At 44.2% G+C, this 17,783-nt stretch overlaps 1 protein-coding gene across 50 annotated transcripts in view; it reads left to right on the top strand.

Annotated features, from left to right (window-relative positions):
* Positions 1-17,783, top strand: part of LDB3 (LIM domain binding 3) — a 151,818-nt gene that overhangs the window by 59,024 nt on the left and 75,011 nt on the right. For all 50 annotated transcript variants that reach the window (XR_014525908.1, XR_014525909.1, XR_014525910.1 and 47 more), the window contains 2 exons: positions 3,070-3,221; positions 13,598-13,673. Coding sequence is in view for 28 of the 50 variants with exons in the window: in XM_083502527.1 (XP_083358653.1) it covers positions 3,070-3,221; positions 13,598-13,673 (228 nt within the window). In the remaining 22 variants the exon portion in view is untranslated. The remainder of the gene's footprint in view (positions 1-3,069; positions 3,222-13,597; positions 13,674-17,783) is intronic.

Here is a 17,783-nt window from a genome sequence, read left to right as displayed (position 1 = left end):
TTGTGTAAGCAGACACAGGCACTTCAATTCGTTCCTTGCTCCTAGTTTGGAACAAGATAGTTCCCTCATGTTCCCTGACACTTCAGAGCTGGCTTCACCTTATCTGTCACGGTGTACTGAAACGTCGCTGGCTTTTGATAACGGAGTGTCCCCTGCACTGGTCCCAATTGCATGCTTTTAGCTTTCTTGGAAGTAAGATTGTGCAGGCCAATTAGCATCTAATTTTAGCAGCTGTACTTCAGCCCTTGAGAGGAGGCAGTCCTTTTGGACTCACAAACCTTGGTTAAAGATCATCCTCTTTCAAGAGCTCTGCAGGTTTGCTTTTCTATCCAGCTTTGTCGCTTTGTTGTACAGCTCTTATCACTGCTATCGGAGTACTGAGAAGTCATTGCATTTCCCTGGGGAGCAAGACTGAATTTAAGCAAGGTCCTTTATTATATAGATACATGCTGGTGAATCTCAGAGCAGTTTGTCCAGGGCTCCTAGGGAGCTTCAGCATTGCTTTATGGGATTGACGCTCTGATTCTTCTTCACCCTCACTCCCACCAGAGATTGGAAAGTTCCTTTTTAAAATGAACCAGTTCTCATTCTAGTTTAGCATGTCCAAAAGGGAACAGCCTTCCTACAGGGTCCTTCCCACCTCAATTTCACAAGGGGATGTCTGGCGTCACCTGCACACAAACATTGCAAAAATTAGGGAAACAGAAAGAAGTCTAGTTTACAATATATATTTCTGGGAGTGTTTGATTCATTGTGAGTTCATGGGGTGATGTTAAAGAAAGAAGGGGGCGAGGCTGATGTGCTGAGCAGGAATTCCAAATTTAGGCCGTCTTTTGGCTTTTTTCAGCAAGGGAGTCAGGGCTCAGCAATGAATCTCCACTCTTGATAAGTACAAGCAGGTGTGAAGCACTAGGAGTCAGCTTTCCTGAATGCAGATATGTCAGCAGAACAGAGTAGTTAACATTTTTATGACAAGATGGGCATCTATGTTTCAAGATGGGGGAAATGTATAGTCTTATAGAGGTGACGGCTAAAGATGTCTTTCTTTTCTTTTAAAGAGCTCATTTTAGCCAGGCTCAAACCCTTGCTTCTTTTTGTTTTCATCGCAGACTTTGCATTCGTTAATATAAACTTTTTGTAGATATAGTTTTTGTTTTTACCAAGAGGCATGTATTGAACTGAACAAGGGCTGACTCACAGCAGTGTTTGCTCTGCTTGTTAGTCCTCTGCACAAAACAGAGGCACAGGCAAAGGGCTCTGTAGCCCCTTCCTCTGTGGCAGAACCCTTCCTTTAGGCTTCTCATCACCATTTGCCTCTGCCTTGCACATACAGGAGCCAGCAGCTGAGGGCAGTACTCTCACAGGGCCCAGAAATTGGACTTAAAGAGTCTTCTGCCTGAACCCTTGGGTGGTGTCCTGGTCTGGTTTTGTAGAGGACCCTACAAAGCAAGACTTATTGACATATCAGGGGTTGCAGCACCATGGAGAGCTCTGAGTGAGAGTTGGAGCCTCTTATGTCCAGTCAACCTCTCCTAGGTTCTACCTGCTTTTGAGAACTAGAGTCCTTAAAGGGCCAATGCTCTAGCCAGAAAATGGGCCCTCCTCCATTCCTTGGCCTCCTACCTGGTGCATTCAAGGTAGTTAGGAACCGCATCTGGCTCCTTGGCTAGTGATTCAGTTCCATGTGGTATCAGGCAAGTCCCGGCCCTCATTATTTCCAAATGGACCTTAAAGACTTGCATTATCATTATTAATTCGTATCTAAAGTAACCCTGCCTTTGGGGACTAATTAGGCTCTGTATATTGGAGGCTGTGTGGTGGTTGCTTTTTGTATTAAGGTCAATTGGTTTGCATTTTTCTGCATGGCTATGGATACTTTAAATGTTTAAAGTCTGTTTCTTATGGGATATGTGTTGGAAATGGTTGTAAACCATTTTGGAAGACAGTTCCCTCCCCTCCCCCTGGTCTAAGGGTCTCTTAAATAAATGAAATAAACAAACATAGTCCTGGGGGGAAGCTGTTGAGATACAAAATGGTGGGGGGGGGACGGTTAGGGTGCTTATTGAATCAGGGGACAAGGTCATGAGTCCCTCAGCTCTGTCAAGATCTGTCATGGTTTGGCAGCCCCAGACTGAAGAGGAGGAGGAAGGGGGGGGAGGAGGAGCAGATGGGGGCTGGAAACCTGGAAACCTTCCTTTGTGACCCTAGTTGTCAGAGAGGGAACTTAATTATACTTAACTGCATATGCTCAAAGACTAACATTATGCTTCCTGTGTATCTAAAATAACCCTTGGTTGTGAGAAGCTGAGCAGTATATGGCAGTGTTATTCTATAAATATCCCAAAATGGGCATAATCTACCTATAAGTTATCCTGAACAAATGCTAGTGAATGGATGGAAGCTACCATTCAGAATGAACAAAGGTCCAATTCACAGACAGTAGCCCTTATACATGAAGGAACATCTTCTGTCAGAGAGAGAGAGATATATATAAATTGAAACAAGTTCAGATAAATAGCCCTTTTGTGCTGTTTTCAGTCACCTTTGGGAATAAATGGAAATGACCTTGTTTTTGTTTGTAAATTTCAAAATGCACTAGAGGTGAGCTAATACTCATCTTATTTCAAACAGTGATGCATCTATTTAAACCTGTTACCCGCTAGTGTAAACAAGACCTTTAGGATTGAACTTAATCCCTGTGCCAAGGAGCAAGGAAAGGATCTTGTGAAAAGAGTTTGTGCAATGTTTGTTGCATGCTATCTCTCTGCAGAACAGCTAACTTAATACCTAGGTATGTTTCATTCTCCAAAACACCTTTGTTAGCAGGAATTTAGATGAGTGGGGCTGAGAAGTAGATCTTCACTGCAGTGTGCAGATTTCTGGAAATGATGTTGGATAGAGCAGGGAAATCCAGTGCATCCCTCTGATATCAGTTTGATTTGACTTTGAATTGTCAGCTGTAGGTGACTGTAACAGCACATGGGTCAGTAGATGCAAGCATATATGTAGATGAATTGTGCTCTGTCTTGACGGCCTTTGTTTATCTCTCTCATTCTTTTCCTCCTGCAGATTACGCCAGGCAGCAAGGCAGCTCAGTCCCAGATGAACCAGGGGGACTTGGTGGTAGCAATTGATGGAGTCAACACAGATGGCATGACCCACCTAGAGGCCCAGAACAAGATAAAATCAGCCAGCTACAACCTGTCTCTTACTCTTCAAAAGTATGAGGAGATAAGTTACTATCATTGTGGGGAGATGGCTAAAAGGCACCACCTTAAGAGTGTTGCTGTGGGCATTGTGTTGTAGTGTAGAAGCAGGGTGTCCTGGTTCCTCATGATTCCTATTCCTGTGCAAACACATAACGTAAATGCAGCCTTTAAACCTACCTTTTTTAGAATCGTAGAACTGCAGAGTTGGAAGGGATCCTGAGGATCATCTTGTCCAACCCCCTGCAAGCCAGGAATATGCAGCTTTCCCATATGGGGATCGAACCTGCAACCTTGGCGTTATCAGCCAATTTTGTATTGCATGTGCATGCACACACACACACCAGAGTAGAAAATAATTCAAAGGCTGCATTTTGGATGTGATGTTGTTGGGCTGGGGACAGAAAACATTATGAACTTGCACATCCTGTTCTTAAGGTAGCAGCATCTAAAGCAGCTTGCCGAGCCACTTTTGATGATGGAATCTGATGGAAATTCCAAATGTTTTGCTGTGTAGGCCTGGCTGTAGGTCTGATTCAAAGAGAACAATCACCCCACAGGAGTACCTGGGGCATGTGCTGGGTAGCCACTGGGCTCAAGGCCTATAACTGGTGCTTCCACGTGAGACTTGCTTATGCTGCTCTACGTGGATGCATTTTCAGGCAGCCACTGCCCCACTGCCTCCCTGTGTGAATTAAGCTCAAGTTGCTTTATAATCAATATTAAAATCCCATATATGTGTCAGATGCCATTTTATTTTGCATGTTGTTAGCAAAGTCGAATTCTGTGCAGAATTACCAGCTGTATATCACTGGACTTAAACATTTCAAAACTAGAGGTGTGCTGTTTTCCCACTTGTTCTGAACTTCTTGTTGCATCCTGATATTGTGGCAAATTGTTCCACCTCAACCTACCAAGTTCAATCACTGCCCTTCACGATTCTGCTAAGGTAGCAGCTCTACCTCCTAGGCCCTGCCCTGTCTTCTTCCCCTCTTTGGTTCAAGCCCAGAAGCAAGTATTTTTCAAATCCACATTTAGTGACCCTAGCTTGAGCCCATTGACTATCTCAAGTTGGATGAAATTATATACCATAAGCTGTTTCATTTATTTATTTTTACTGATGGCCAAGTTTGTTTTTAAAAATTAAAATGGGAATAAGTTTGAGTCAAGTGTTACAAGGCATGTTCTTTAAGGCTGTTTTGGGTCCAAGCCCCTACAGTGCAGGAATCTCAATTGAAGCATGCATGACAGGTGGCCATCAATATGCATTGAGTTTTCACAGGGGTCTTGTGCCCTCAATATGATGGTCAAGAGGACCTAATGAAGAGGCTGTGAGGCTTTGACAGCAGTGCAAACTGAGTTCCCTCTCTGCCTACCCCTATGTGTGATTCTGCATGACTATCTGCAGTGGTTTTGCCTAGGTGTAGGTTGATTGCTATAGGGAAAGGTTGAAACTTGGCACTGCCCTGGCTTGTGATGGGTATGCAATAAGGATAATCTCTTACCTTGGGTGATTTGTAAAGGAGGGGGGTAAGAAGCCAGTTTATGGTATAAGAGCAGTTTATGGATGAATCGCTGAGTAGGGTGAGTTGAGCCCCTTCTGAGCGATTGGTGGAAAAAGAAGTTAAAAAAGAAAATGGAAGCGAGGGATAAAAACAAGTACTGAGGGTTGGTTATAGAGCAAAAACTTGCCTTGAAGTGAGCCTTAGAGCTGAAGACCCTCCTTCCTCCATTGTCTGCAGGATATATATGAATACAGTCATACCTCGGGTTACAGCTACTTCAGGTTGCGTTTTTTTGGGTTATGGACCGCCAAAACCCGGAAGTACCGGAATGGGTTACTTCCTGGTTTTGACAGTCGCTCATGCACAGAAGCGCTAAATCGTGCTTTGCACATGCGCAGAAGCACCAAATCGCAACCTGCGCATTCGCAGACGCGGGTTGCAAACGTGCATCCCACATGGATCACATTCGCAACCAGAGCGTCCACTGTAGGAGATTGGAGACCGCTCAAACTAGGAATCCTCTGCCGACAGTCTGAAGTGATGCAGTCCGGCAAGCACTGCTTAGCTCTCAATAGTGCCTCTTTCAACATATATACAAATTTAAATGATCCATGATCTCTGTAGTGTTCATTATTGTGATAACGGATGAACTCGCTTTGACCACAGATGATTTCATTTTTCATTATCCAAGTACAAGTCTCGTGTGCTTCCCTTTACAGCAACTATAATATACATCAGTGGCTCCAGAGTTTTCTGACCTGCAGCTGAAGCTTCTACACCACATGCAGATAGTGATAGATATTTGCAGATGGTGGTGGGGATCTTCATACAATATTTACTGACCTCATAAAAACTTGTGGAGAATTCTTATGCTGTTGCAACCTGGTAGATTAAGGGTAAGAAAAAAACAACTATGAGACTTAAGAAAAAATCAAATATAGTATTATCTTCCCAGTCTAAGGAACTGCCTCTAACATAACTCATTTCCAGTGCAGACACTCCTCCTAAACTGCCATTGATTCCAGTTGTAAAAGCCTTGGCAGTTTGCCGGGAGACAAATGTTCTTTTGCAGCAGATTCAGTCATAAATCAGGCATTTAACATCTGTGGTGACAGCATCTGAAGCAGACGTAATAGAAAGCATTGGTAGCATGATTCAAATTGTTTCCCTGCTCAAGGTTGCCGTGATTTGGGCACCGCAGTTGTCTAGTGCATACAGTAAATGCCTGTGCTTGTGCCCACCCCCGGTCTGTGTCCCTGTTGATGTGTGCAAATGCAGTTAGGGTGAAGACAGATGTAGCATTTTTTAAATGATCACAACAACAGGCTCTTCATCTGCAGCGTGAACTTGGCTTTGCAATTGTTGGCAGAAATGTAGGCACCAAGAAGTTGAGTGCTGGATCAGCACATGAATCAATCCCCAGCTTTGCCTCTTCTGCTGTGTGTCTGATTCATTAGATACATTTTCAAAGTAAAATACAGTGGTACCTCTGCTTACATACTTAATTCATTCCGAAGGTCCGTTCTTAACCTGAAACTGTTCTTAACCTGAAGCACCATTTTAGCTAACGGGGCCTTCCGCTGCCGCCGCGCTGCCGCCACACGATTTCTGTTCTCATCCTGAAGCAAAGTTCTTAACCCAAGGTATTATTTCTGGGTTAGTGGAGTCTGTAACCTTAAGCGTATGTAACCTGAAGCGTATGTAACCCGAGGTACCACTGTATGTTATCCATGGTACTAAAAGTGCAGGCCTGAGCCTAGCGTTAAGCAGTTTAATAACTAATGTCTCACAGTGGCCAGGGAAATGTCTCCTAATGGATAGCAAAGATTAGCTGTTGTTTTTTTTCTGGGATGTTCTGAATGGAGATTGCCATGAGTTTGGGGAAGGTGACTCCCTGTGAAGCTCAAGAGGGACAGATTTGTATGTGTGAAAGAGTGGTAGCAGTAGAAGCAGTTTGGAACAGAGAGTGAGGCCTGCTGCCCACCAGGAGTGCTTGTGCTCTTTGTCTCCACCTGTACTCTATTTGTGTGTGAATGTATGTAAAGTATCACAAAAACATCTAAGTCTCCAGTGATCTGTCCTCTAAAAGGAAGCCAGACCCAGGCAGAGGTAGCCTTGGATCTTCTCACAGCTCAGAAAGGTAGGGTGTGCTTTATAATATATGTGTTCATCCATAGCCTTATGAAAAGGGGGGGGGGTGTTAAGAAAAAAATTGACTGTGAATTGGTGTGTGTGATCACAGAAGCCAGCCTGTAGGTGCCCATTGTTGCTACAGAACTATCAGCATCCAAGAAATAAATAGAACCCAGAACTTTATTTTTCTAGACTTTAACCCAGGATTTGGTGGGGAAAGTATTTCTATTGCACATGTCACCTGAGAGCCTTAAAAAAATATTGCCAGAACAGGGTCAGAATAGTAAGTCCTACCTACTTGTGCCCAGGGGTGACCTGGTGTCTTAATGTTTTTGCATGCAACCTATCTTCAGGACTTTGCTCTAAATGAAACCAAATATTCAGAGAGCTGACCTCGTTTTATTAGCATAACCCGAAGACTTCATGCAAAAGAAAATGTGCACCAATTTCCTGGATGAGCAGATAACCAAAGAAAATGACTTGAATTTAAATTATGTGAGCCAAAGCCATAGCAAAATGTGAAGCAAGGGAACTGTAGACAGACCCGTAGTCAAATACTAATCAGCCAGACAACCGCTGGCATAAAACTGAATCTGTAATTGTGGGGCAGTCTGTTGGTAATATTATAGGCTATCCTGTGGGAATAACAGAGACAAAGTTATGCTCTATTAAGACTCATTGATTTCAAATGAAAAGTTAAAATATGCACTTCAATATCTCCTCTTGAAATCAATGGGTTTTAAAGGTGCTTAACATTGGCTAGGCGATGTCTGTATTTTTATTTTACCATTTTTAACTAGCTGTTTTTCCCATGGAGATATATATAGTAAAAATGCTGAGAGGGATGTGTATTTATTTGCCTTAGATTAAGAGTGCATTGTAATTCCTATGGCAACCCTGTATGTGCTTGTCTTTGAGCAACCCCCTTTGGAGTCAATAAAATTTACTTCTGAGTAGACATGCATAAGTTGAGACTGTCAGTTGTTGCGTTGCATGTGGAGGAGAGCTCAGTTTTAAATGCATCACATAAACCCTCTTAGCTTTACCGGAGACCCAGTAGACCATCAATCAATGCCATGTCTTTAAAGGGCACAGAAGTATTTATTTCTCAGAAGAACCTACCTCGCGGTTAGAGATTCTTGCGGAATGTACATTGCTCACCCAGAACCCCACTCCCAAAATACCAATGGAGAAGGTAATGTGAAAACAAACCTTCACATTTGTCTGGGGTATATATCTCCTGGGTGGGTTGTTGAAGATAATCTCCTTCTGCAACATTACTTTGTGCTCGCCTTGTAAAGGTCACAGCAGGCATTAATGGTGCTTCTGTCTCACTTGATGGCTTGACACGGACTGAATAAAGCCATGATAAAGAGTTATTACAGGTTAGATCTGCCACAAGACTACCTTCTGCTTATGGTTAGTGCTGATTAGCTGAGAGAATTGACAAAATAAGCAGCAAATTATGAAGGCTTAGGCTAAAATGACCTATATTGGGCCAGGAGGGGCCAGGATTGAGACATTTAAAGTGAAATATAAGGACTCGCAGTGATGCACTATAAATGCTGTGGTTTGTAATGCCATTGCACCTCTTTGTGCCTACGTGGTATTTTCCAAGTAGGTTGCTTATTTTTCTGGCATATTTGTTTGGGAGATCTTGTTCCGCAACCACTTTTAAAAATACTGAATTGATTCCCTTGTCTTATGTTACAACCTTCTTGATACAAGTGGTCTTACTGACTGTTTTCATCCACTTCAGAGGTGAGATTTGTACCCTTAAGTAGATAGGCAGCGAGTGTGCTTTGGGTGAGTATACTTGATCTGTTCTCTTTTGTATCTACTGATATTTGATTCAGTGGCTGATGCTTTTGTTTTGTTTTGTTTTCAGGTGTAATTGATCTGGCAACCAGATTGCATTACAGGGCATTGAATGCTATTTGGCTAGCAGGATAGATAGCTTCCAGCTGTTCGAAGATGCCACTGCAATTGTGGCTTTGGTTTCGCATTAATACTTAAAGAAACCAAAGTGTGGTTGTATGACAGCACTATAAAATAGTTAAGTAATTCTCTGGAACTGTCAACATTTGCTTCATTCATCCAGAAGCACAAATGTTGGTTATTCTGTCTTTCAATGCACAGAGAAAATGAATAGGAAGGGGGAAAGATGAAACTCTCATTCTGTTGAGTGGCTCTTTATGGAGAGAAAATTCAAAAACCCTTTGAATCAGATGAAGTGCAGCTCTCACGTGGCTATCTGAGCATGTGATTATTTTCCTTTCTGTTTTCTGTATATTAGAACTGCATTAATAACCTGAAAAATATAATTTGGGATCAGAATTTGAAATGAAAAGAACAGGATTTTCAAAAGTGGGCTGCTTTGAAACTACAGGTGTGTTTGAGACTGCTGTAAGTAACCTGACCATTGCTTTTAATGCAGTTCCAGACCTAAAAGCTGAGAAAAGGCTGGCTTAGTCACTGTAAATGAGGCTGTACGATTTTAGGTTATTGTTCCCTTCCCTGAATAACTGGACTGAGTGTGATTCTGGAAATCTCCACTCACTACCCCCACCCCACCTGCTATCAGTAGAGTCATGGCCTCTAAAGAAATAAGAAGCTGTGGCCTGCCAGATCTTGCCAAACTACAATTCCTATCATCCTTGATGCTTGCCCATGCTGGGCTGGGGCTAATGATAATGGAGTCCAATGGCGTCTGAAGGGCTGCAGGCACCACCCCACCCTTGCACTAAGCGATCTGACCGAATGGTAAGAGGAAATCATTGGCTGGAAAGCTGAGGTAAATTCCAGAGAGGCAGGCCAAGTAGAGGAGGAAAGAGGAGCAGATAGTTGGACTCTCAGAATGAGGAACCAGGGGAGTTATTGTGGGTTAGTGATCAAGGAAGGAGTGAAACATGGATCAGAGCTTGTGAGCACCATGTAGTTGGTACTTTGTTATGCAGGCCAAGGCCTAGTTCTCGTTGAGGTTGTAGGCTTGCATCTAGGATATACCTATTCAGACCTCAGGTGGGGCTTGGGGTTGCATTGTGGAACCCCTGTGCTTGGGAAACTAGGCGTTGGGGAGAAGAGATGAGTGTTGACCTGTTAACAATCTCCATTCTTCAATCAAGTGAAAGTGTACATTGGAGGCAGAGGCTCGTAAGGCCTCAGTTCACTTTCAATTTTCCCTGGAGCAAGTTGCTTGCTAGGAGCTGTCTATAGTGCTAAAATCAAGAACCTGTCTTGCTAATGTGCCTGGTTGAAACCAGCTACCAGCAGATCAGAAACCATGAGAAATGTAGGTGAAACAACAGAGAAACAGGGTGATATTAGTAGATGTTAAACGTGTGTTGCGCCAGATTGCTGGTATTCATTTTGATTTGAGCAGTGAGGAGGCCCACAAATGTGGTTTGGCAGGCAGTTGTTTTTTCTAACACCCAGTGAGGTTTGTTTCTCTCACTCTTTGTCTCTGTGGGTTGCTAGCAACTTTTTAAAAACAGCATTATTCTAGATGTAGAAAAAGATTCAGAGATTTCCAGCTGCCCACCATAACTGAATCTGTGGTTGCCACTGAGGACTTGGCAGCTGTATTCTTAGATTCTCATGCAAGAATAAATATAAGCAAAACCAATAGTTTGAATAGCATAGCTCCAGAGAACGTAGGGAGGCTATGTGTCGTGTTGCAATATGACATGATGCAAATCAGTAACTTGAAGAATAAAATGGCATTCCTGCTCCAGGATCACCAAGGAGCTACAAATGCAAGATGACAGACGCAACCTTTTCAGTTTTGTCTGTGAAATCGTTTGTCGTGACACACCAAAGGGAAGCTGGAAGTATGCCTTGATGCTCTTGTACCTTTCTTCAAGAGTTTAAAGCAATGCACACCCCACCTTTATTTTCCCTGTAGCCCAGGACCCACACATGTCACTAACCAAGTGCAATATTCAGCCCGTATGTTAACTAGATTGAAGAAAGTGACTTCGTTGTAGTGCAGGGATTAGAAACATTTTTTCAGATCAAGGGTCAAATACTCTCCTGGACAGCCTTTCCAGGCCACATTCCACTGGTGGGGAACACCATAGGGGAAAGTGGGTGGAGCAATGAATATGACTCTCACCTTTGTATAATAAGCCACATTTAAACCACACAGAATCAGTACATTTTGTACACGTATACATCTTCAGCCCAGGTAGGCAAGAGGTATCATTATAATTAAATGACCCATTCCAGCAAGGTGAAAATATTCCAGGAGGGTGTGGAGCAGGCTTGGCAAGGTTTGGAGTGACCTGGGGAGATCACACGAGGGCCGGATGCATGACAGCTTTGGAAATTACACGGTGAGAGGTGCAAATTTCTCCTTCCACTATTAAACGGGAAGCATAAAAAATGCATGTACAAGAAACTTCTGAAATTACATTAGAATGCCCATTAAGAAGACCAAAAAGAGGGTTGAGGAAGGAGGGAATGAGTCATGGCTTGAAACCTTGCACTTCTTTAATGAAAACTTTCCCTAGTGCTTGTGCAATAAACAGTTCACAGCCTTACATATTTTTCCTCTTTCAATAGCAGTTCCTTTACTGTAGGGGGAAAGAACCTTGAATTTATTTGTTCAGATTTGACCCTGACAGTGAAAGAATGAGCTCCAGGAAACCTGTGTCCCTGAACGAAGGGACAAGCCCTTGAGAGACCATGGCCCCTGCATAAATCATGTTTTCATTCTTCCTCGAGGGATTTCACCTCTGCTGCCCTCCCCTTCAGTTCTTTGTATGCCTAATGCAGTGAGCTTTCATGCTCAGTTGTAAATGCCACCGCGGAAGATGCTCAAGACAAGAATTATCCGTAAAGCCTTTGTGTCTAGCGTGGTGCCTTGAAATGCCTTTAAAAGCTAATGTTAGAAGAGAGCTTCCACAAGAATAACAATGGCAGCGACAATGGCAGCATATCAGTCAGGCGTGGGACATGTCATCATAGCGGCCCATGGCTTTGAAGGCCTTTGAAGAGCACAGGTTGCTGTAACACATCTGGCTGTGCTGCTTCACTCAAGCAGCTTGGGTGCAAGCCCATATACATGGAAGTCCCTTGGGGGGCCAAGGACAGGAACGGTTGTGCTTCTGTAGAAATTCCTCCAACAATTCACGGCCAGGAGTAGGGCTGGGCAATATCTGGTTCTCAACATCATGATATGTCACAAGCTAACCATCGCAATATGGCAATACATCATGATGTCAAGGTCCTGGGATGTGGAGGGAGGGAGGGGGTGGGCAGGAGGAGCCATCGCAACCACGCTCTCTGGCAGGTCCTTCCCAGTGAGGGAGTGAGCGGGCAACAGTAGGGATAGCCCCTCACAGCTGTTCCCAGCAATTTGTCCAGCATGCCCTTCCCAGTGATGGCCCCTTGCTGGAAATGAATGCTCTGTTTTAAAGCTCCCTCCGGAGAAACGGTTATCGCAATCTGAACTTCAGGTCTGTTTCAGGTGATTTATTTATTTAGTATTGTTTTTATTTAGGATTTCTTGGGTTACAATAGTACAAACTCTGTCTCTGTTTCAGATCATAAAGTTATTTCTCTGGGTCGGTTATATTCAATGTGAGATTTTTGTGTTGCATGCTGTATAAGGTTGGGGGGAAAGAGGTGGGGAGAGAGAGCAGGGGAGGGGGGAGAGAAAGGGGGTAGTAACCTTTCATTCTTCTACATAGTGTATGTTGATATACTGCCCACCCCTAGCCAGCAGTATAAAAAAATTAAGGACCATGTCCCTAATTCGAGGTACTGTGCTATGTGTGAGAGCAACAAATACCTGTTGTTATGACAGAGGAGGTGTGTTCGTGGTATGTCATAGCATATTTCAGGGTTCTGTGCATATGAAGAGGCCTTGTAACCTACTTTAGGACTAGGAAGACAAAAGCCACCCAGTGCCAGGAATGGAGGGCAGATTTTGACAACCAAATGCTTCAGTGGGGATATCACCAGGGCTTTTGTTTTCAGCTGGAACTTACTGAAACTTAGTTCCAGCACCTCTCAGGTGGGCGCCATTGCCATTCTAAGAGAACAAGGGAGATGTTCATGGTGAGTTCTGGCATGTCTTTTTCTAGAAAAATAGCACTGGATATCACTGAGGGCTCATCCAGACATACTTTTGTACTGCACTTTCCAGGTGCAAGTCCACACTTTAAAGCTCTGTGTCCCAATATGTTGTGTTTTCTGTCCTGGTGCTTTCCTCAGAAAAAACTGTGCTTTACTGCTAAATTGGAGCAAATGGCAATCCGTGAAAAACCTGGCTGTGGTTTGCTCCGATTCAGTGGTAAAATGTCGGTTTTCTTGGGGAAAGCACCTGGACCCAAAAAAAACCCCTGCTCAGATACAGACTTTTAAAACCTGGCCCTGTGCCTAGAAAAACAGCACAAAAGAAATCTGGCTGAGTCTTAATTGAGGGCTGAGCTTGTTCCAGTGACTCCTGCCACAGAGGACCAAGGCTGCTTCTTTACCTGTGGCCCAACGTCTGTGTAGCCCCACCATGGTTAAGTTTCTTTCTGTGTAATGGAAAGTCAGCAACAAGCTTTTATATAGAGAGAGAGACCCAAAAGAAGAAGTGGATGCTACTGTTACCAAACCAGAAGGAGGGAGGCTGATCTGGGGGACAGGGATTGGGGGGGGGAGACCACCATTATATTCTCTGAAGTATTTTTCAGTGCTATCTTTAAGTTATGGGGAGAAATTCCAGCTACTCAATTACCTTTTCTTTTGCATTAATTCCAGATCAAAACGTCCTGCTCCAGTTCCTACAGCCACCCCAAGAATTGACTCTCCAATGCCTGTGATCCCTCATCAAAAGGTAGGTGCTCTGGAAAACTCCTGTGGCTCATCACACCAGATATTCCAGATGTGTACCTTTCTGCTTCTCTTTGGCAGCAACCTGATACAAGGCCATTTCCCCTGCCACACACTGATTCGCTCGCACCCCATCTGTGATAGAGAATGAGGTGGTAGCAGTTATTCCATAATAAGCAATTTGGAATGAAAACTGTGATGTCGTGTATGCACTTCATAAGCATGGTGGAGATTAGAGCTCAAGTGACAGTGAAGACCATGGAGGCAGATCAAACAGACCAGTTGCGGGAGGGGAGCCATTTTACAAGATGAACTGTAAAGAATGAGCAAACACATACTGAGATACCTCAGAATCGGTCAAAGCCAGTGAGATAGCTTCTTTTCCACACTGAGTTATGTGTGTGTGTTTACTCCCCATCTTCCATCCTCTCAGCCTATGCCAATTCATGACTGTCTTCATAGAACCTGTTCAAGTTCAACTGTATGCACAGCACATAGGACTCTCTCTATGCAGTTAGGGTTCAAATAGCCTACCTGGGTGCAGGTTTGCAACCTTACTTGATTACCCTCCTGAAGAAACTAAGCAAGCTTGCAGTCCTAGCCTTGGGAAATAAGACTATGGACACCTTGCCCTAAAGTGGCAGCTATTACCAGAATAGATCTATCAGCTCCAGCTTAGGTACATTGGTTGAGCAATTGCCCGTAGGACCAGTGACCTCTGAAGATTTGACATCTGATTGTATTCTAGATAGCAGCCTTTATCATGCTGCCTCAGGGACCTTGCCAGTGAAAGATGGGATTAAAAAAAAAGTTTCAGATAAATAAATGTTACATTTGAGCTCATTATTCCGGTTACCAGTTGCAACAGAATGCTGCGGCACTGCTGTTTGATTTGCAAAGAGTGTTTGAGCCCTCGCTCTAGAAATACAAATTTTTGACGTTATCATTGGCATCCCAGGATCAAGTAAGGTCAAAGGTCTGTGTGAAGTCTTAAATGTTTCTCTCTCCTGGGCACCTTTTAGAATGTTCATTTGTAGTCCATAGCAGAAAAACTAGGTCAGTTTGTAGTTCTCTGGCCAAAAATGGCAGGTTTCCCCCATGCTTCACTGTGGGGGAACCAGTACGTATTATTTAAGATTGGACCAGTGCCGATTGCTTGCTGGGCCCATCCTGTGGAGAGCTACTTTAGGTTAACCTTTGCAGAGCTGGCTCTGCTTGCTTGTGGCTAGTTCCCATGCTACAAGCTGTAATATATAAGTTCTTTACTCATGTGTCTCAGGTGGTGCTTGTAGGATGCAGGGCTACATCCAGTGAGGGGGGTGAGGGGGTGCAGGGGGCTTTGACTCTGCCCTAGGAAGGCCTCATAACATTCCAGATGAGAGGGAAGTAGCAGAGGTGCAAGTAGCAAGGCCTTGAGGGACCTCACAAATTGGGAGGATGCTACAATGCTACCTGGATTACAGCACAGGTGAATTCAGGGACACCTGAACTTCAGCAGCAGCTCAGCCCCACTAACTTAGGGCTTATCCAGGCTTGCCCTTGCCACACCCTTTTCCCCATGGAAATCCGATCTATACTGATGAATTGGAGCAAATGTCAATCAGGATTTCTCCGGATCGACGTTTGCTCCGATTTATCACTAAAGAACTGGTTTCCCTGGGGGAAGTGGTGGCGCAAGCACAAAACCATTCAGACTCATGCCTAGAAAGCACAGGACAAGCGGGAAACCTGTCTTCTGGATAGCTCAGTTGATTAGAGTGTGGTGCTGATAATGCCAAGGTTGCAGGTTCAGTCCCCATAAGGGGCAGCTGCATATTCCTGCACTGCAGGGAATAGGACCAGATGATCTTCAAGGCTCTTTCTAATGCTACAATTCAATAATTCTGTGATTCCTGCATTGCAGGGGGTTGGGCTGGATGACCCTTGGGGTCCCTTCCAGCTCTACAATTCTATGAATCCAGCACAAGTCTGTATGAGCCCTAAGTGTGATGTGTGGGAATGTTCAGGGATGCAAGAGAGAATTTATTGTTTAATTATAGCCTTTCCAACTTGTGTAAACAAGTTCACAATTTTATCAGAGTAACATTCCCTTTTTTAAACTGACAGCGGATGCATTTGCTCAGGCTCGCTAAAGCCTCTATAATAACTGTTCCGGTATTTTCCCCTTATTCCCCCATAAAAGATAAGACATGACACAGTCTTCTATAAAAGTATAAAAAAGAGTTTACTCACATTCTGTTCACAATCGGATCCCAGAAGGCAGACTTAGCTTAGAAAAGTAACGTACACCTGGATACTATCTCATAAGGAGACAGTCCCTTTGTCCTCTCTTGGCTGGAAGCATCTTTGGCTAAGCAGATGTTGCTTCTTCTACAAAAGTAGTCATAGAGAGAGAGATGGCTATCCTGCCCTGTGCTTTTGTCGTTACCTGCACAGGTGAGGCCACTCCCACCTCTAGTCACATGCAGAGGAAGTCTGTCCCAGCCCAGAAGGAAACAGGAAGTTTACCTGCTGGCTGGACAAACATTCCTCCCCGTGTGTAAACATGTTCACTCTAGGAATGTTTTACTTGACTGCTCTTGTGTTTCACATCCCACATGATGCTGTTCATACCATTACCATCAGTTCTGCATCTCTATGGGAACCATGGGAGGGCAACAAGCCTGTCACAGGAGTAGCACAAATCCCTTCAGAAAGCCTGCTCAGCAAACTCTTACTGATCAAGTACCTCACGTGTGACTCCTCGCATCTCTAAATAAAGGGCTTTGTGGAACAGGTTTGGATAAGAGCTTTGCTGAGTTGCAACCAAGAGCCCCTGGATGTTAGGGTTGATATTGCTACCATGCTGCTTCAGATTTCGAAGCAAGTGCCAAGAGAGGAAGCATAAGTGACTGTCCCTAAACTTCCAAATCATGTCCCTAAGGAGGACACGGGTGGAGGGTTGCATTTCTGATTCAGGTTGAGAGCCAGTTCATACTGCACCTGATATGGCTGAGTCTGGACATTTAAGGGCTTGTGCAAGTGGCCTGCCTACAAGAGCAGCATAACATCAGTGCAAGGATCGCAGATTCATTCTCCTGGACAGGGGTTCCCAGTCACAATGTACCACACAGCTTAAGGAAGCTGATCTATGGGCTTTTGCCAATTCACTCCTCCAGTGTTACACTGCTCATGGGAATAGATCATTAGAGTAAGGAGCTAAATGTATGAAATGTAGCTGGCTCAGGTATCTGTGCATAAAACATTGCTAGGTATAAGCCATTTCATCATAGATTTCTTTTTCCGTCTCCCTCCCCAAGATTATATATTTAAGGGGGGGAGTGCACTTTAAAAAAAGTAAAAAGAGTGCAGTCAGGGGGTGCAGTGTGTGTGTGTGTGTGTGTGTGTGTGTGTTGCCAGTTATGTCCTACGTGGCATCACTGGGAAAGATTAGACTCCTGCTTCCTGAATTCTCCATTCATCACAATGTTGCTAGAAGCCACAGAAAGAAAGGCCAACTCCATCTCTGCCATGAAATAAGGTATTCTAGCAAGATGACAGTAATATGTCTCCAGGGATGATGCTCAGGATAACAGCCTCCTCTTCTGGCCACAAGAAAAGTTACAGTAGGTTTGCCGTGGAAAAAATAATGCTCATTTTTGTAACCCCTAAGGCCACACTGGGACAGCCAGAGAGACGGAAAAGAGAAAGCTACACAGAGGGAACAAAGCTTAGTGGGAGAGCCCATGTTTCACATGCCAAAGCCTCAGGTTCTATTCTTGGCATCTCCATTTAAAAAGAGCAGGTGACAGGTGGAGCAGGTGGCAGGCTATAGAGACCTGCTGCCAGAGTAGACAGTATTCACCAGGTATAAACTTGTTGTTGGCAGCATCTGTCTGTCTCAGGAGACATTGGGTGCACCTCCGGGGGTGAAGTCAAACTGCTGTGTTAGCAGCACTAAAATGATCTCCCTGGGCCAGAAGCCTGGGCAGTGTATATGGAGGTCCTGGGCTAGCCAGATAACAGAACCCCACCTCTCATCCTTGCTGAGGTGGTCCAAAGGAAAGCAGAGTAATACCTTTGGCACCAGCTGGGCTGCAGGAGTTGCTGCAAGGAGGCGTACAAGATGCCATCC

The sequence above is a fragment of the Podarcis liolepis genome, assembly GCF_965112155.1.
Source record: "Podarcis liolepis genome assembly, chromosome: 5".
Taxonomy (NCBI): Eukaryota; Metazoa; Chordata; class Lepidosauria; order Squamata; family Lacertidae; genus Podarcis; species Podarcis liolepis.
The sequence above is the reverse complement of the archived record's forward strand: the minus strand, read 5'-3'. Positions and strand labels throughout refer to the sequence as shown.